Source organism: Phaethon aethereus, assembly GCF_964289735.1.
Source record: "Phaethon aethereus genome assembly, chromosome: 19".
Classification (NCBI taxonomy): domain Eukaryota; kingdom Metazoa; phylum Chordata; class Aves; order Phaethontiformes; family Phaethontidae; genus Phaethon; species Phaethon aethereus.
This window is the reverse complement of record NC_138595.1, coordinates 7,489,028-7,505,187: the sequence shown is the minus strand read 5'-3', so window position 1 is coordinate 7,505,187 and position 16,160 is coordinate 7,489,028. Positions and strand designations below refer to the sequence as shown.

The 16,160-nt window shown below is 64.4% G+C and overlaps 1 protein-coding gene across 1 annotated transcript; it reads left to right on the top strand.

Annotated features, from left to right (window-relative positions):
• Positions 1–330: 330 nt before the first annotated feature.
• Positions 331–10,672, top strand: SSC4D (scavenger receptor cysteine rich family member with 4 domains; the record flags this gene model as incomplete). Its single annotated transcript, XM_082008753.1, has 9 exons — positions 331–424; positions 3,436–3,471; positions 4,260–4,565; positions 5,968–6,039; positions 6,394–7,123; positions 7,584–7,736; positions 8,077–9,164; positions 9,660–9,737; positions 10,356–10,672. The coding sequence occupies 9 exons, from the start codon at positions 331–333 to the stop codon at positions 10,670–10,672; spliced, it is 2,874 nt and encodes a 957-aa protein (XP_081864879.1).
• Positions 10,673–16,160: the final 5,488 nt, after the last annotated feature.

The window sequence follows — 16,160 nt, the reverse complement described above, 5'->3', positions numbered from 1 at the left end:
GCTCTGCGGGAGGACCACGGCGCAGCAATGAGACTCGGGGTCCGTCTGGCCAGCCAGCACGGCGCGGGGCGGCCGGACGCCGGGGTGCTGCCTCTTTCCCTGATGCCAACCACGCTTCTCCTTCTCCTCCTCCTCGGCCCCACCGGTGAGCTCCCACATGCTGTGGCAGGAGGAGGTAATTTTAGGCACCCACAATCTCCCTCCTGGCCTCGGGTCTGTGGGCAGGAGATTTTCTTCATGGAGAGCCATGAGCAGGAATATCATGATGTCCTCAGCAGCGCTGAGCACGCACTGGGCTGGAGGGAGCGGGTTCAGCTCTTTTCTCCCGCCATGACCTATGGCGAGTTCAGCATTCGGGGGTGGCAGGCAGCCGGAGCAGGCAGGCAGCCGGAGCAGGCAGCTGCCAGCAATGGGGACGGCGCAGGTCCGAGCCCCAGAGCAGGCAGCATCGCTGGGAGGATGCTGACGGCCAAGGGATGGGCGCTGCGGGACCCATCCTGCCGAGGCCAGGCTGGGGCGAGCACCCTGAGGACACCGGTCCCGAGGCGCTCCCGGCAGGCACGGGCCGGCCGGGCTGGGAAGCATTTAAATCAAACTGGGAAAAGCCATTCCTGCTCTTGAACCGGGGTCCGCGCCAGCGCTGCGGCAGCGTAATTATCCTGGTGCCACTTCATCGGCGTAATTACAGCCAGGGGGGTGGTAACACCTTCCTGCCTCAACAAAGCCCCGCCAAGACAAAGTCAGCCAAGAAAGCAGGCAATTAAGGTGCAGTCAGACGCCATAATTGGATTAAATCGGTTTGCAGAGTTCCCACCCCCTCAGCTGGAGCTTCCCGTCCCCCCCCCGCCGAGCCGCCGGCGGCAGCCGGGGCACGGGGACCCCGGGGGGACCCCGCTGGCTGTGCCGCCGTCCCCTGCGCCGCTGGGCTCTCCCGGTTCTCTTCATTAACGGGCACGGCTAAGTCGCTAACGAAGGGCGATTTGTCCTCCCGTCTGGTGGTTTGATTTAGCGCTCTGCCCGGAAAGGGATGGTGTTGACTTGAGCTAGTTTCCCCTTTTCTTTTGGCTTTGTGAAGCTGGAGCAGAGAAACGTGGAGGGCTCTACCTCTTCTCAGAAAATACTGGTTTCCTCTCGTTCCTCATTAATGTAGACATATCAGGCATTTTTTTTCAGGTCTCTCTTGACTTTGCTGGAGGATGCTCTCAAATGAATATTTCAGAGCTTTGATTTTGACTTAGAGGGAGATGAATATTGAATATTTAACAATGTCCTTTTTTATCCACTGCTTTTACGGCTCTGGAGTGGACTAGGTGTTAAAAATCAATACAAACCAGGATCAAACGCTCTTCCTAAAAAGCCTCGCATCTCTACATATTTGGTGCGGCGGCGATCTGAATTACCTCTCTCCTGTTATCAAGCCCACGGGGCTGCTGCGTCCTTCCTCGTCCTCGCCTTCGGTGAGCCAGCCCCTCTGCTCCCTTGGTCTTGCCTGTTTAGTCCCCAGCTCTCACTGGCGACCGCAGCGTGGCTTTCCAGCCCGCCTGGGTCCCGCTGGGGAGGGCAGCAGCGCCCGACCGCGGCTGGAGCCTCCCCAGCCACTGTTGTTCATCCCCGCGATGGGTGCCGTCTCGCTCCGAGCGCCTGCTCCTGGGTGCTAGGTCCTAGTTACAGCCAGGCAGTTGCCTAATTCTCATTTCTCTTGGGACTTCCAGGTCTTTCTTTGGCAGCCCTGTTTTGTAGCTGCCTTAATGGTCTCCCAGGCCACGACCCAGCAAGGCAAAAGGGAGGTGGGTTCATCTGCTCATCCAACCCCTCCAGGCTTGTGCTGCTTCCCACAGGGTGACATTCTGCCTCCGGAGAGGCAGGAATTGACCTTCAGGTTATTGCTCGTAGGCTGAGCATGAAGCAGGATGGGGATGGTCCGAGCCACGGGGTAGGAAAAGAGGCCACGGAGCCACCACAGGCATCGATCAGCCTTTGGCTGCTGTAATTAGCAGGGAGGGATTTCGTTCGTTCGGAAGGTGTCACCCATGGAGAGGGCTGTGCAGCTGGAGTCTCAAGCCCGAGGCACCGCGGATGCCTGGGCTGACCCGCGTCTGCCGAGGGCTTGCACGGATGTCCGCGCGGTTCGGCCACCATCCCCATCCGCCGTCCCCCAGGGCACCGCGGTCGTCTTGCCGTGACCCCCTGCACAAGCCAGAGACCTCAGTGCCCTGTGCCGGCGGCATCCCAAGGGACACCCCATGTCTCTCCCAACTGGGGCCGAGAGGGGTTTTGTGCCCAAATAACACCCGAAGTGTGGGAGAGGGGCCCAGCCCAGTGCAGGGGAGCAGGTCCCTGGGTGCGGGGCTGCTGTCAGGGCGCTCTCAGAGCCCTTGTTTGAACCCAGCTGACTGGGACGTGGATGCGTCCCGCAAGCGTTCAGCTCCCTCCGGACACTGCTTGACGCTGCCTGGAGAGGGCTGAGAATTAAACGGGAACTAAAGCCCCGCGGCAGCGCCGTTTCTCCGGCGGCTGGGCAGCCGAGCCCCGAGGCAGAAATCACCAGGGGTCCGTCTGCGCATCGCAGAGCCGCTGCTGCCCTTCCTGAGCTGGCTGGGATCGAGAGGCCCCATCCTGACTCCTGACTCCGGCACCCCCGGATTACACCGGCCCTGGCGCTGCAGGGGACCGGCAGCTCTTTCCTGGATTTACCCTCACCGCTACACGAAAGCAGTTTTATTTAATCGAGAAGGCAATGGAGCAGTTCCTCCCCTCACAGCTCTGGCTCCACCAAGCTCCCTCCCGCCTGCGGGAGGACATTCCCGCAGCAAACTCTCGTTAAGCCCTTTTGGCAGCATCTCCCGGGCTCGGCTCCCGGCCGAGGAGCCGTGGCTGCGCTCCATGCTCCCCTCCGCTCCCCTTCCCGCTTTTGAATGCGCCTCTTCTCCTGGGTGGTGCCGCCAGCACCCAAGGGTGGCAGGTGAGGGCGCGGGCACCCACACCTGCGTCCCCCCCCCACGCCAGTCTGGTGCAGCCGGACCCACCGGTGTTTTATGCGCCGCGGCCCCGCGCGTGGGCTGCAGAGCAGGGCTCACCCCGGGCCCCGCGGCAGGCAGGACGCGGCTCTGCCCGCGCCGTGGCACGCGGCGGCGGCTGCCTGCAGTTCTGCAGCGCTGCCTGTTTCCGTCCCGCGAGGCGGCTGCGCCCCGCCGACGGCCGCGGAGGTACGTGCGTGTGAATACGGGGCTTGCAGCCGGGGCTAAGGTGTTTATTTTTTCCCCCGCAAACAGCAGGTCTTTGCAGAAAAAGGAAGGGCCCGGGGGGCTGCCGGGTCCTGCCGGTCCCCGCCATGCCCACCCGCATCCCTGCTGCCGTCATCCTCCGTGCTGCATCCCTCCTCTGCTCGCTGCGGGGATGCTGGGGAGATCTGATCCCTATTCTTCTCCCTTGCAGGTACCACCTCCGAGCCCGCGCTGCTGCCATTCCCAGGTGAGATTCTTCTCTCAAAGTCATTTTTCTCTAGGAGGTTTTGTAGTGGAAAATTGCATTTTTTGGTTAAAAATGGCGTTTGGGGAGTTTCAGAAAGGATGTATATTGGTTTGGAACAAAAAGCGGCAACAAAAAGCTAAACTTCTTTTACAGAAAGGAAATAGAGATTCTTTATTATCCCCATTCTGCTTATTATCCTGAGAGGGGAATTTAGCCGCCTCCTGCTGACTCCCTGTCCCTGTGCCATTCATCACGCCCGAGCAAATAATTCCCTTGACGTGGCAGGCCAGGAGCGCTTACATCGACAGCAGCTTGAGAGATCATCTCCACCCCACCAGCTCCCACGTGGGACCAGCTCTGGACGCATTCATTAAGGCTAATAAGAATTTGCTAATGGCATCTCGTCGCTTGTCACCCAAGTCATATGGCATTACATGAGGCCATGTGTCTGCTTTCCTCTTCTCCCGTTGGGTTATCGCCCAGGCCATTAGTAGGCAAGATGATGGGGTGATGGTGCATCTCATTTATGTATTGAGATGTGTTGAGTCTTCATGGCCGCTGCTTCCAGCAGATGAGGAGAAGTCCATGCCTCACCATCAGATGGGTAGCACCAAGCCAACAGCTGTCTTGTGCTGCAGCAAAGGGTCACCATTTTCTTTAAGGAGCAGAGATTTGGTGCAGAGAGGGCTCCCGTCCTCCCCATGACATCCACCGAGTGCTTGCCACCTCCTGGCCCCGGGGAGGTCTCACTGCTTGCTGAGGGACGTCTCTCTGCCCTTATCTTCCAGAGATACGGCTTGCCAACGGGCCCAGCTGGTGCCAGGGGCGAGTGGAGATCCTCTACAATGGCTCCTGGGGGACGGTCTGCGATGACGACTGGGACATTGTGGATGCCAACGTGGTGTGTCGCCAGCTGGGCTGCGGCCACGCCATCGCCCTCCCGGCTGCCATGACCTTTGGCCAAGGGAGCGGACCCATCTTCCTGGACAACGTGGATTGCAAAGGCTGGGAGGCAGCCTTGAGCGAGTGCTGGAGCCACGGCTGGGGCATCCATAACTGCTACCACTACGAGGACGTGGCTGTCGTATGCAACGGTAATGAGGCTGGGTTCCTCGGGGACAAGGAGAGCGGGCAGGGGCCTGTGGTGCTGCGAGCCCTGGTGTCTGCAGACGCCTTGGGGGATCCCAAGAGTCGTATCTCAGAGCCTGTTGCTCTGAGCCTGGGTCAGCCAAACCTCCTCTGCAGCCTTCCTCCACCCCTCTCTTCAATCCAGGTCATCTCCCAGCTCAGCATGCTGGTGCTCCATAAGGTGACCAGCCGGTTTTGTGTTCCCCGACACTCCCAGCTCAGGGACTTTGCAACCTCTTCAGAACGATCCCTGGGGAAAGAGCACGTGCCCACCCACGCTCCTGCCTCCGAGTCAGCCGCTGCCCAACTGCTCTTTCCCCTTTTGACTTGTCTGTCTTTAAATTGCTGAGCTTTTCAGCAGGAAATGTTCCCGAAGGTGAGAAAAGCAGTGGAAAGCGTTTGAACTTGGCAAGTGAAAGTGGAACGGCTCCGTGCCGAGTCCCACACACCCTACGCGTTCCTCCCGCGTCGCTCCGTGGGCTTTGCTCATCGGCCATGCACTGGTGACCGGTAAACGCGAGGCGGTGCAGAGCCAGAGCTCGGCCACGGCCGCAACTGCTCGGAGAATCCCCGCGTCCTGCCGGAGCGGGGCTTGGCAAGGGAGGGTTGCTGCCTTGGCTGGTGGTTGGACCGGCAGCGACCAGAGAAAGGAGGTTGTGGGTTGAGCGGGAGCCCTGAATCCAGGCGCTGCTGGAGAGGAGAGGTGGAGGAGTGAAGGAGGAGGTGGGGGAGATGGGTCTGAGGGCACAGGAGCGGCTTGAGCCGTCAGGTGTTTGTAGCTTGGTTGGCGAAGGAGCCCAGGAGGTGCTCTGGGCTGGCCCCCAGGAGCTGCAGGAGTTTGACCCAAGCACCAGACCAAGGTGGGAAGATGCTCCCACCTGTGCCGCGCCGGAGCGTCCAAGAGCCAGCTTTCTGTCGGTTGCGGTTATGGCGCAAAGCGCGGAGCCGGCTGCTCTGCGCCGTGGTGGTGGGCTGGGTTTTCCGGGACGCTTCCCGCAGCCCTCGGCCATGTGTGTGGCTGGCTACCGGGCCGCTCGGCTCCGCTCCCCAAATAATTCCACCAGCCCAGCTGAGGAGCTGGAGCAAGGTGAGCAATACGGTAGCTTGAAACAACATTGTTAGCAAAAGAAATTATAGGTAAAACCGGCAGGAAAACCAAACTATTACTTGTTTTTTCTATATTTATGCCATGACTTTGAATCTGAATCCCGTGATAGGTGGGAGCCCGACTCCCGACAGCTCAGCGCAGCCTTAGTCCGGGTGGCCATGCCGTGCCACCGGGCACTCCTTCCCACCGTGCCAGCAGCCGGCTTCCGGACGGATCGCTGCGGGCAGCGACGGATGCCACCTCTCTGCTTCCCGTTTCAGAGCTCTCGCCCACGCAAGCCAGCGAAGGACCGACAAGCAGGACCCTCACAGCCTCGGTACCGGATGGGGAAAGTAAGCCGCTCGGCCGTCGCTCGCAGGGCCCCTCCCGGCTGAGGGCTGGTGGAGGGCAGCGTCCCCCACCCGCTGCCCCTCTGTGAAGCACCCTGAGTCTCCAGCTCTGAGGGGCAGACCCCCGGGGGACCCCATCGTGCCAGCCGTGGCCAAACCCTATCCCAGAGGTTGACCAAGGCTCCCATCAGCCACGCCGCCCTAAAGCGTCGCCCCTTCCCTGCTGTTTCTCGCCTGGTTTCTTTGCCGTCATGGGTGCTGCCGGATCCGGGCTCGGCGGCGTCGCCGTGCCGTGGCGCGTGCGGTGACCTCCTGGGGAAAGCGACGTCCTGCTCACCGCGTGCTGCCGCCTTCCAGGTGACGGCAGCGTCCGTCTGGTGAGCGGGACCGACGCCTGCCGAGGCCGGGTGGAGATCTTCTACCGCGGGAGCTGGGGCACCGTCTGCGACGACGACTGGGGCCTGAGCGACGCCAGCGTGGTGTGCAAGCAGGTGGGCTGCGGCCAAGCCCTGGATTACAAGAGCAACGCCTATTTCGGCTACGGCACGGGGCACATCCTCCTGGACAACGTCAACTGCGACGGCAGCGAGCCCTTCCTCTCCGCCTGCTACAGCCTCGGCTGGGGCGTCCATAACTGCGGCCACCACGAGGATGCCGGGGTCATCTGCGCAGGTACTGGCACAGAGCATCGCCTTCGGGGCTGTCCCCCGGGCGGGGAAAAATCCAGGGACATCCTGTTCCCCAGGGAGAACCAGCCTCCGCGAGACGCTGAGAGGCCCAGGTCAGGCAGGGACCCGGCTGTGCGCTGCGGCAGCGTCCTTCCTCCTTACCTGCCGCCGTCCTGGCGCTCCCGAGCGGGCTGCGACACCGCACCGGCAGCGGGAGAGGCCGGGACACGGCCCGAGCAGCAATTTGCAAGGGAAATGCGTCTGCCCGCCTGCCATTTCCCTGCTCCGCCGGCTGGAAAACAAGCTGCCCGCGTCCGGGAGGAGCGAGCGGCTGCCGGGGGCCGGCAGGATGCCAGGCCCAGCCTCCCCTTCCCCTCCCTCAGGGATGTGTTTCTGCCATTCTCCGCTGATTACCATTTGTAATGTTAATAACCCCCCTGAATTCCCTCATTATCACGGCTAACGACGGGAGCACTAAGCGCCGGCGCTTTCCCCTTCCCGCTATTACCGAACAAAGGGGCTGATGCGGGAGAAAAGGGGCAATTTTCTCCGGCTGGTCCTTCCATCCCTAAACGTGCCCGTCCCCTCTGGCACCTCGCCCGGGCACTGAGCCGACGGCACCACCACGCACGGCCCTTGCTCCGTGGGGCGGGGGAAAAAACGAAGCTTTAGAGCTCACGAACCCTGCCTGATAAACCTGCCGGGTGTGCGGCCAAGCGAGGGACCCCTCGGCGCCGCAGGTGGGACCTCGGCGCTGGGGTTGGGCTGGAGAAGCAGCATCTCCGGCGCGTGGGCAGTGGGGACGCGCGGGTGGACGCGGGCCGTCTCCATCCCCATCGCCCCGGGACGCCCAGACCGCCCCGCGTCTGCCTCCCGCAGTCAGCGCCTTCACGGCTTTCCGGCTTCTCCCTGCGTGTCACCTCTGTCCCTCTGTGTCACCGCAGGGCTGGACACGTCCACCATCACGTCCTTGACCACCTCGGTGGCCCTGGACTACGAAGAGACGCTCACTGCCACGGCCACAGGTAGGAGGTCGGCTCACCCTTGCACCGTAGCCAGGGCTGAGGGCTCACGGGGGGGGTGTGGGTGTGAGTCTTCTGCGTCCTCCCGTGACCCCAGCACGGTCACCCCGGGGTCCCGCCACATGTAGGTGAGGCTCGGGGGCTGACGTCGCCCACGGCAGGAGCTTGCCAGCGGGCCACCGCGGTGCTAGAGGCCCCTGGCACCAGCCAGACTGGGGGCAGCGGGTGCTGGAGCTGGACCCCCCCAATGCCCGTGCATCCCCACGCTTGTCCCAGCAGTGACAGACGGCAGGGACCAGCCCTCCCAGGCCACCGCGGTGGTCACCACCGCCCTCCTCACCATCGAGCAGGAAAGTAAGTGTGCGGCCACTGCTAGTCCTGCAGGGGGTCCGGCACGACCCCCCGGGGTCTGCGTCCCTGGGGGGTTACCCCACATCCCCAGGGCTCACCCCCCAGCCCCGGGAGTTACCCCACGCTTCCACATCCCCTGCATTTACCTCATTCTCCCAGGGCTCACTCCACATTCCCAGGGGATCTCCGGCACCCCACGGGTCACCCCACGCTCCCAGGGCTCATCCCGTGGCCCCAGGATGTCGCCCCATGCCCCTGGGACGTACCCCACCTCCCCAGGGCTCTCCTATGGCCCCAGGAGGACCCCGGAGTGCTTCGTCCCCAGGGCTCACTCCACGTCCTCAGGGGCTCACCCCACATCCCCAGTGCTTACTCCGTGCTCCCAGGGTGTTCACTCCATGCCCCCCAGGGGTTCACCCCACATCTCCAGGGATTACCCCGTGCTCGCAGTGCTCACCCCACACTGCTCAGAAGTCACCCCATGTCTCCAGGGTCACCCCACATTCCCAGGACTCACCCTATGTCCCCAGGGGCTCAGCCCATGCCCCCAGGGTCTCACCCCATGTTCCCAGGGTCTCACCCCACATTCCCGGGGCTCACCCCACATCCCCAGGGCTCAGTCCTTGCCCCCACGGCTCACCCCACATTCCCAGGGCTCACCCCATGTTCCCCGGGGGCTCACCCCGTGCCCCTGGGGGGTCAGCGGGGGACATCGGACCCCCCGCGGAGCCCCAGTCGCCCCGGCGGCGTGCCTGTGCCGGGGCCCCCCACGCAGGTGGCGGCGTGCGGCTGGCGAACGGGAACGGGAGCTGCCGCGGGCGGGTGGAGGTGCGGCACGGTGGCACCTGGGGCACCGTCTGCGACGACGACTGGGACTTCCCCGACGCCCAGGTGGTGTGCCGGCAGCTGGGCTGCGGCACCGCCGTCGCCGCCACCGTCCTCGGCTCCTTCGGCTACGGCAGCGGGCCTGTGCTGCTGGATAACGTGGGCTGCGGCGGCGGCGAGGCTCGCCTGGCCGACTGCTTCCACCTGGGCTGGGGGCAGCACAACTGCGGCCACCACGAGGACGCCGGGGTCATTTGCCGAGGTGAGCGCGGGAGCGAGCCCGGTGGCCACTGGCTCCCACCTGAGGGTCTTCCCTCGACGGCCGGGTGGGAACAGGGGGATGGATGGCGACCAGCCGGGGATTCCCAGGTCTCTGCTGAAGCCCGGTTCAGTGGCACGTAAATCCAACGAGACAGCTGGCGTAAGGAGGATTTCAGCCACGCTCAGGCTGGTTGCGGAAAGTGGGGTCCCCAAAATGGGGTGGCAGGTGACTGTGAGCCCCCAGACCTTGGGTTTCCTCCTGACCACGGCGGTTCAGCAGCGGCCGTCGGGTGCCATCGTGTCTGGGGATCCATGGTACCACCGCTGGTCTCCGCTTGTGCACTTTCCTGGCAGAGCAGTGGCTGCACATCCCATCCCACACATCCCTGTGTCCGTCCCCGGCCCCCTCATGCCACTGCTGGGGGGCTCTGATCCAGCCCTGGGGGGCACAGGCATCCCCTGAGCCGCGTTTCCCGCCCCTTCTCCATTGCACCAGGCACTGACGATGCTGCAGACCATTTCCAAGAAGCCACTGCTACAACCACCACGTCGGCCCCGACCCATCCCAAGGATGGTAGGTAGCGAGGTATCACCTGGGGATGTGGTGCCAGCCGTGGGGACGCTCTGCACCGGCACAAGGTGGAAACGGAGACGGTTTGAGCAGAGGCCAGCGGCTTCGGCAGTGCCTGAAGCACTGGCAGCCCAAGGGAGGGGGAAGAGCTGTGCTGGTGGCACCAGTAAGCCGTGGCCTCTCCCGGTGCTCCTAAGACTGGTCCAGGCAGAGGCGATGGACCGTTAGGTGATGGACCTCGGTGGGGGGAGGAGGGGATGGACCAACGGGGCTAAGCCAGGAATGGAGTTTTCTGCCTCTTCCTTCTACCTGAACATCCACCGCAATGCTGCGAGGGTCAGCCCCAGCCCTGATGCGGGCAAACGGTCGCCTTCTCGTGCTCCTGCCCGCGCGGGGGCAACGGAGGAGCTGTGGGCGCAGCAGGCAGCTGCCCAGCCTCGGAGACCCCGGGGCTCTTCTTGCCCTGGAGCCTTGATGCCCCTTCCCCGCCAGCCCTGGGGACCAGCCCGGGTACCGCTGTCCCAGGGCGGCGCAGGCAAGGAGAGGGGGATGCGCCGCTGGGGGGGGGGCACGGGCAGGGGCTGCCCCCCCCCGGGCTGCCTCACGCCATCCCCTCCTCAGGGTCCCTGCGCCTGGTGAACGGCAGCCACCGGTGCGAGGGGCGCGTGGAGATGTTCTACCTGTCCCAGTGGGGGACGGTGTGCGACGACGCCTGGGACCTGCGGGACGCCAAGGTGGCCTGCAGGCAGCTGGGCTGCGGGCACGCCGTGGCGGCCTGGGGGGAGGCACGCTACGGCCGGGGCACCGGCTACATCTTCCTCGACAACCTCAAGTGCAAGGGCCACGAGCCCTCGCTGCTGCGCTGCTCCCACATCCGCTGGGACGTCCACAACTGCGACCACTCCGAGGATGCTGGCGCTGCCTGTGGCATCCTATGACTGCCCGACCGCCGGGACCCTCACGCAGGTACGGGGACGGTGGAGGGAACGGGTTGCGATGCCCACGGAGAGGGGCTGAGCCCTGGCTGCCAGTCAGGGACACCCTCTCCCTGCCTCAGTTTCCCCACTCGCCCCATAGGGGCACTGGCTGGGTCCCCCGTGGGTGTTTGGGCTCTGAGGATGGGAAGAGCTGGGTGAAGACCAGGCTTTCCTCAGCTCCTAAAATATTGGATGAAGCTTTCCCTCCGAACTGCCCCTTGGAAAAACAAAACCGTTTTTGGTGTGAAATCTGGTTGGTTTCAGCCATTTCTTTAAGAGATGAGGCAAGAAAAATGGATTTTCTGCTGTGAAAATGACATTAGATTATTCTCAGAAAATGTAAAAAGGGGCTGAAATCAAACCAGGATATTCCAGAGGCTCCGCAGTGAGTTGCTGCCATTCTGCAATTTGCTTTGCAAACCCCCCAGCAATCTGAACACCAGGTTCTCCTCCCCATTTTGGCAGAAGAAATACCAAGTCCTCCCCAATTTCCATGCAGCAGGAACGTGGGTGTTGGACCTCACACCACCTGCAACCCCATCCCGCTTCGCGGCTGCCCGGTCTCTCTTCCTCACGCCCATTTCACCTCCTGTTCCTTCTGCAAATGCCACGGGGTTTGTGGGGAGCCCAGCTGAGATTTCCCTTCCCCGGCGGCTTCGGCACAGCCGGTCCCTGCCCAAAACAGCCCTTGGGGAGCGGGGAGGGACTGCGCTCCCCCCAGCCTCCCCATCCTTCTCCATCCCGTGTGGTCCAGACCAGCTCTGGCTGCTCATTCCCGGGAGCTCCGGGATGCTCCGAGGTGTCTGGGGCAGGCAGGGAGCTGGCAGGCAGGGCAGGAACACGTGGAAAACTGTAGGGAAGACCCCAAATCCCTGCCCAGCACAAGGGGAGGGTGTTGGACCTGGGCCCGGGGGTCCGGTCCCTCCCCGGCACTCTGCCTTTGGGGTAAAGGCTGTTCCCTCCCAGCTCAGGTGGAAGGACCCGGCCGGCAGCACCAGGCGCCTTCGCCGCCGCCGTTTCTGATTTCCGACCGGACACCGGCAAAACGACCTTCGTGTTTTCGTGGATGGGGTGCGAGGGCGGGGAAGGGCTCGTGCAGCGGCGCAGAGCGGGTCCCGGCTGCTCCCTCCGCTGCGCTCGCTCTTTGTGCGATTCTTCTGTTAATAATAGCTTGTGCATATTCCTGGGGGGGTTCCCTCATTTTTCTTATACGTGTTTGGGTTTGTTTTGTGAATAAATAAAAGCCCTTTGAAAGCGTGCTGAGACCTGACTGGCTTCCCTGCCCCCCCCAAAGCCGGGCAGCAGCACGGATGGGGAACAGGCGATGCCCCAAGCCCAGAGACACGGGCTCGGCTCTTGCTGCCAAAAATTGGTGCAAATCCCTTGCTGGTCCCCCGAGCAGCCCTCGATTCCCACCCAGCTGGGAGCAGAGCCGGGACCCTTCCCCACTGCAGCTCCAGGGGTACGGACCCGGCCCCTCCCATGATCAGGGGGGTTGGGTCCGGCTCCGAGTTCGTTCCCGGTGGGATTTGGCAGCGCCGCGGGGTCGCTGCTGAAGCGGGCGCGTTGCCGTTGTGCGGCTGCACGGGCTCTGCAGTGCTGACGGCAGGAAATTTGGTGCCGCTCGCTAACGACGGAGGAGCGGGTGGGAAGAGTCCCGGGCGCTGCAGCGGGGCTGGGGGACCGGCAGAGAGAGCTCCCCAGTTCGGCGAGGCTTTCGCCGGTGCCGGCGGCGGCCCCAGCAGCGGCGCGCTGTGAGATGGCACGTCCCAGCCACCGGGCCCGCGGATTGCGGGGACGTGTCCCCGCGCACCTCCCAGGCTGGCGCGCATCCCCCCGCGTGGCCCGGGCCCCGTGCTCCGGCAGCCGGCATCGGGCTGACGTTTGCCACCTCTCCGCCGCTTCCCGTGGGCGAGGCTTTCCCAGCACTTCGCTCCCAGTCCAGGCTTCCACCAGTGGGGAAACTGAGGCACGGAAGCATCTCCCAGGCAGGCCGTGGCGGCGCAGTCGGACGTGGGCTCGCTGCGACCCTGCGAGAGGGCAGGGAGGCGGCGCGTGGAGAAAACCTCTCCCTTTACCGGGTTCCCAGGTCCCGCACCCTCGGCCGCCCACCCGGCCGTCACCGCCGCGTCCTGCCTCCGGGACAGCTGGGCAATGCCCGGGTCCTGCCAGCAGCAGGAGGGGGACAGGGCTGTCCCCCGCAGCCCCCGCCAGCTGGAGATGGGTCAGAGGGTGCTGTGGGCTCTGCCAGCTTTGTCCCCTCCGCCATCCCCATGGCTGCGGGAGGTGGGGAGGGGGCTGGTGGCCGGACGCTGCTCTGGAGGCTGCTGCCTCTTGGGGCGTCCTGGGGGTGATGAGAAAGGCTGGCTGGGTTTTCTCTGGTTTTCTTGGAAACTGTGCCTTGACCTGGCAAAGCCGGGCTGGTTTTTGGTGTTACCCCACACCCTGCTCCTCTTCACTTTGGGCTGGGACGGGCAGGTCCTGCTCTCCCTGGGCTTCTCCCTCCCACGACCTGCAGTCCGGCACGCGAAGGGTTTCCAGCCAGGAGAGACAGCAGCCTCCTCCCTTCTCTTCCAGCCTTTTCTCCAGCAGACAGGGCTTGGGATGCGCTGGGAGCCACAGGGATCCCCCCAGACACCCCATGCCCAAGCTGGGCATCATCTCCATGGGAGCAGGGAGTGACAGGCAGGCTGGGAGCTGGGTACCAGCACGGGGGATGCTCCAGCCCTGCAGCAGGGTACGCGCACGGGGATGCCGTGATCCCGCTGCAGGACCACAGCCAGGCCACGGCGGCTGCATGGCAGCCGGGAGAAGCCGCGGTGCCCACCCGGCTCTTCTCTTCTTGCCGACGTCAGCTGTTTCCCCACACCCGGGGCAGCTGCGGCTCCATACTGGTCGATGCCATCGATTAGTTCCTCTCCCCATCCCTGGAGAGGGTACGGTGCGGGGGGCGGCAGGGGGGGAGAGAATAAATATTTCAGCAGGTCCAGGCAAAAGCTGGGGTTATTTTGGGGCTGGGATTTATGGGCTATTAGGAATAAGGAATGAGTCTGTGCTGGGCAGAGGAGACCCATTAATCCAGGCTGAAGGAGCACAAATGAGCAAGGGGAAATGGAGGAGGCTTTAATTATTTCGCTGTGTTCCAGAATAATAAGCCGGCCCTCCAGCCGAGCGCTGGCGTGGGGCTCAGCAGCTCTGCTCCCCGGGAACTGGGGCGGGCGAAGGGGGGACTCGCAGTTAAATGCCCCCCAGCTGTGCTGGGAGGGACGAGGATCCCATGCTGGGACCAGCATGACACCAGTACAAGCAGTGTGGCTGGCTGGGACGTGGCACGGAGGATGCACTTCTTGTGGGGGGAGGCTGCAGAGTGTGGGGATGGCTGGAGGGGCCCATGGGTCGGCGCCTGGTCCCAGGGGTGCCCCTCCCGGGCCGGGCCAGCCCCGCCACCCGCCGTGCCCCGTTAAGGCAATCCCGTCCGTGCCTGTAACCGGAGGAGCTGGGCACCGGCGCGGGGCTGAGTCGGTGCCGGCGGCAGCCCTGGCCTGGAGAGCACCCCTGGTTCTGCTGCGCCCAGCACCACCGGGGTGACCTGGGGCTGCGCTCCGCTCCCCGGCTCGCCATGCCCCCCTGCTCTCCCTGCTGCGCCTGCATCCTCTCCACGTGCCTCAGTTTCCCCCGGATCACCCCTTGGCACCCTCGGGGAGCTGCAGGGACCCGGCTGCCCCGGCTGGGGGCACCCCTTGCCCCACGGAGGGCACCGAGGGGCAGATTTACCCCCGCCGGGGCAGCCTGCCCCATCCCCTGCGACGAGGAGGTTCCGGCGATGTGGGCACCCACATGGCGGGGACGCAGGGCAGGGACAGCCTTGGATCACCTCCTCCTGCGATGCGGTGGGTGAGGACCAGGTCTCCCCGCAGCATCCCTGCGGCACAGCAAGCCTCGCTCCCTTGGGAGTGTGGCCCAGGGTGCCAAGGTCACCCAGCGGTCCGGTGCTGGGGTGCAGGAGCCGTTCACCGCACCCCACACGTCCTCCTTCCCCGCTCCTGCCAGGCCTGCCGCCGCGGCTCCCGGTGACGTCACCCTGCCGGAGCCAGGAGCTATTTTAGGAACTGCAAAGTCACTGGCGCAATTAGTCCGCTGGCAAAGGGAGCGGGGCGGCGGCGGGGGCCGTGGGGCCGGCTGCTCCCCGCGCCGTGCCCCTGCTGTGCCGGGGGGCTGCGTGGCCATGGCCCACGGGCACCGGCAGATCCGCACCTCTCCTTGTGCCTGCAGGCTCCAGGGCTGCCTCCGCCAGGGTAAACGGCCACGGTTGCAAATCCTCCCATCCATCATCATCTCCTCTCCGCCTTTTTTTTCTTTTTTTTTTAATTTTATTTCATTCCCCTGGCAGGAGCCGCCCCACGTGGGCTGCCGAACGCTGGCAAAAGCCAGCTCGCTGCCGCCTCGCTGCCATCGCTTGCGTTCAGAGACAAGCAGGAGAGCAATTAGCCGGCGGCAATGCCAGCAACCTGCTTCCCATGGTGATGCCGCCGGAGAACCCCACGGGCGAGGGGCTGCCCGGGTGGGAGGTGGGGTCCGGCCGTGCCCGGGCGCTCTGCCTTTGGTTTAACCTGGCATTGCAGCTTTTTGGATGCAGCCATCAGGGTGCAGGATGGGTGCTCCTGGCGGCGCAGCCCCGGCAGTCCGGTCGTTCCCCGTCCCGGGGTTGGGGACGTGCCATGGGCTGCTGTCACGGCGAGGGATGCTCGTCCCCGGGGTCCTGCCCTGCGAGTGGCTTCATGCCTGGGGCGAGGGGGCAGTTAGAGGGGACAGTTAGGGCGCTCAGCCCTCCTCCCCCCGGCGCTGGCTGCTTCCTCCAGCCACCCTCCTCATCTCCCAGTAACCTCCAGGTCGCGGCCAGAGGGTTGTGCACAAAAAAGCTGTGAGAAGCTGCTCCCGGCAGGCTCCAAACCCCCTGAAAGGGGGGCTCAAAACACCCCTTTGGAAATCCTGAGGCTTCCCCGTGTGACCCCGGCACCCCTTCCAGTGCCAGCCCCTGTGAAAAACCCCAAATCCCTTCTCCCAGCGCCTGGCAGAGGCTGGGGAGATGCCATAGTTGGTGCTCAGCTCCCCAAACTCTGAGCCGAGGCTTTGGGCAGGGAGGTCCAGGGGACCGAATCCGACGTGCCGCCCGTCCCCTGCCTGAGGGCACGGCAGAGATGTTTGGGTGCAGGCGGGCTGACACCCACCGTTCCCCATGGCTCGGCGCCCCGGCTCGGCCCTGGAGCGGGGTCCCTGCCTGCACTGGGGCTGGAGGAGCAGCCGGTGGTCCTGGGGTGGGGCTGGACGGGGCTGGGCGGGGACAGGGGTCCGGGGGGTGGCTCTGGGGGTGATGGGGACCATGGGAGGGCAGTGGCAAGGTGGGGAGCGTGTGTCCCCCCCGGGGCTGGGGGAAGGGGCCGCTGCGGTG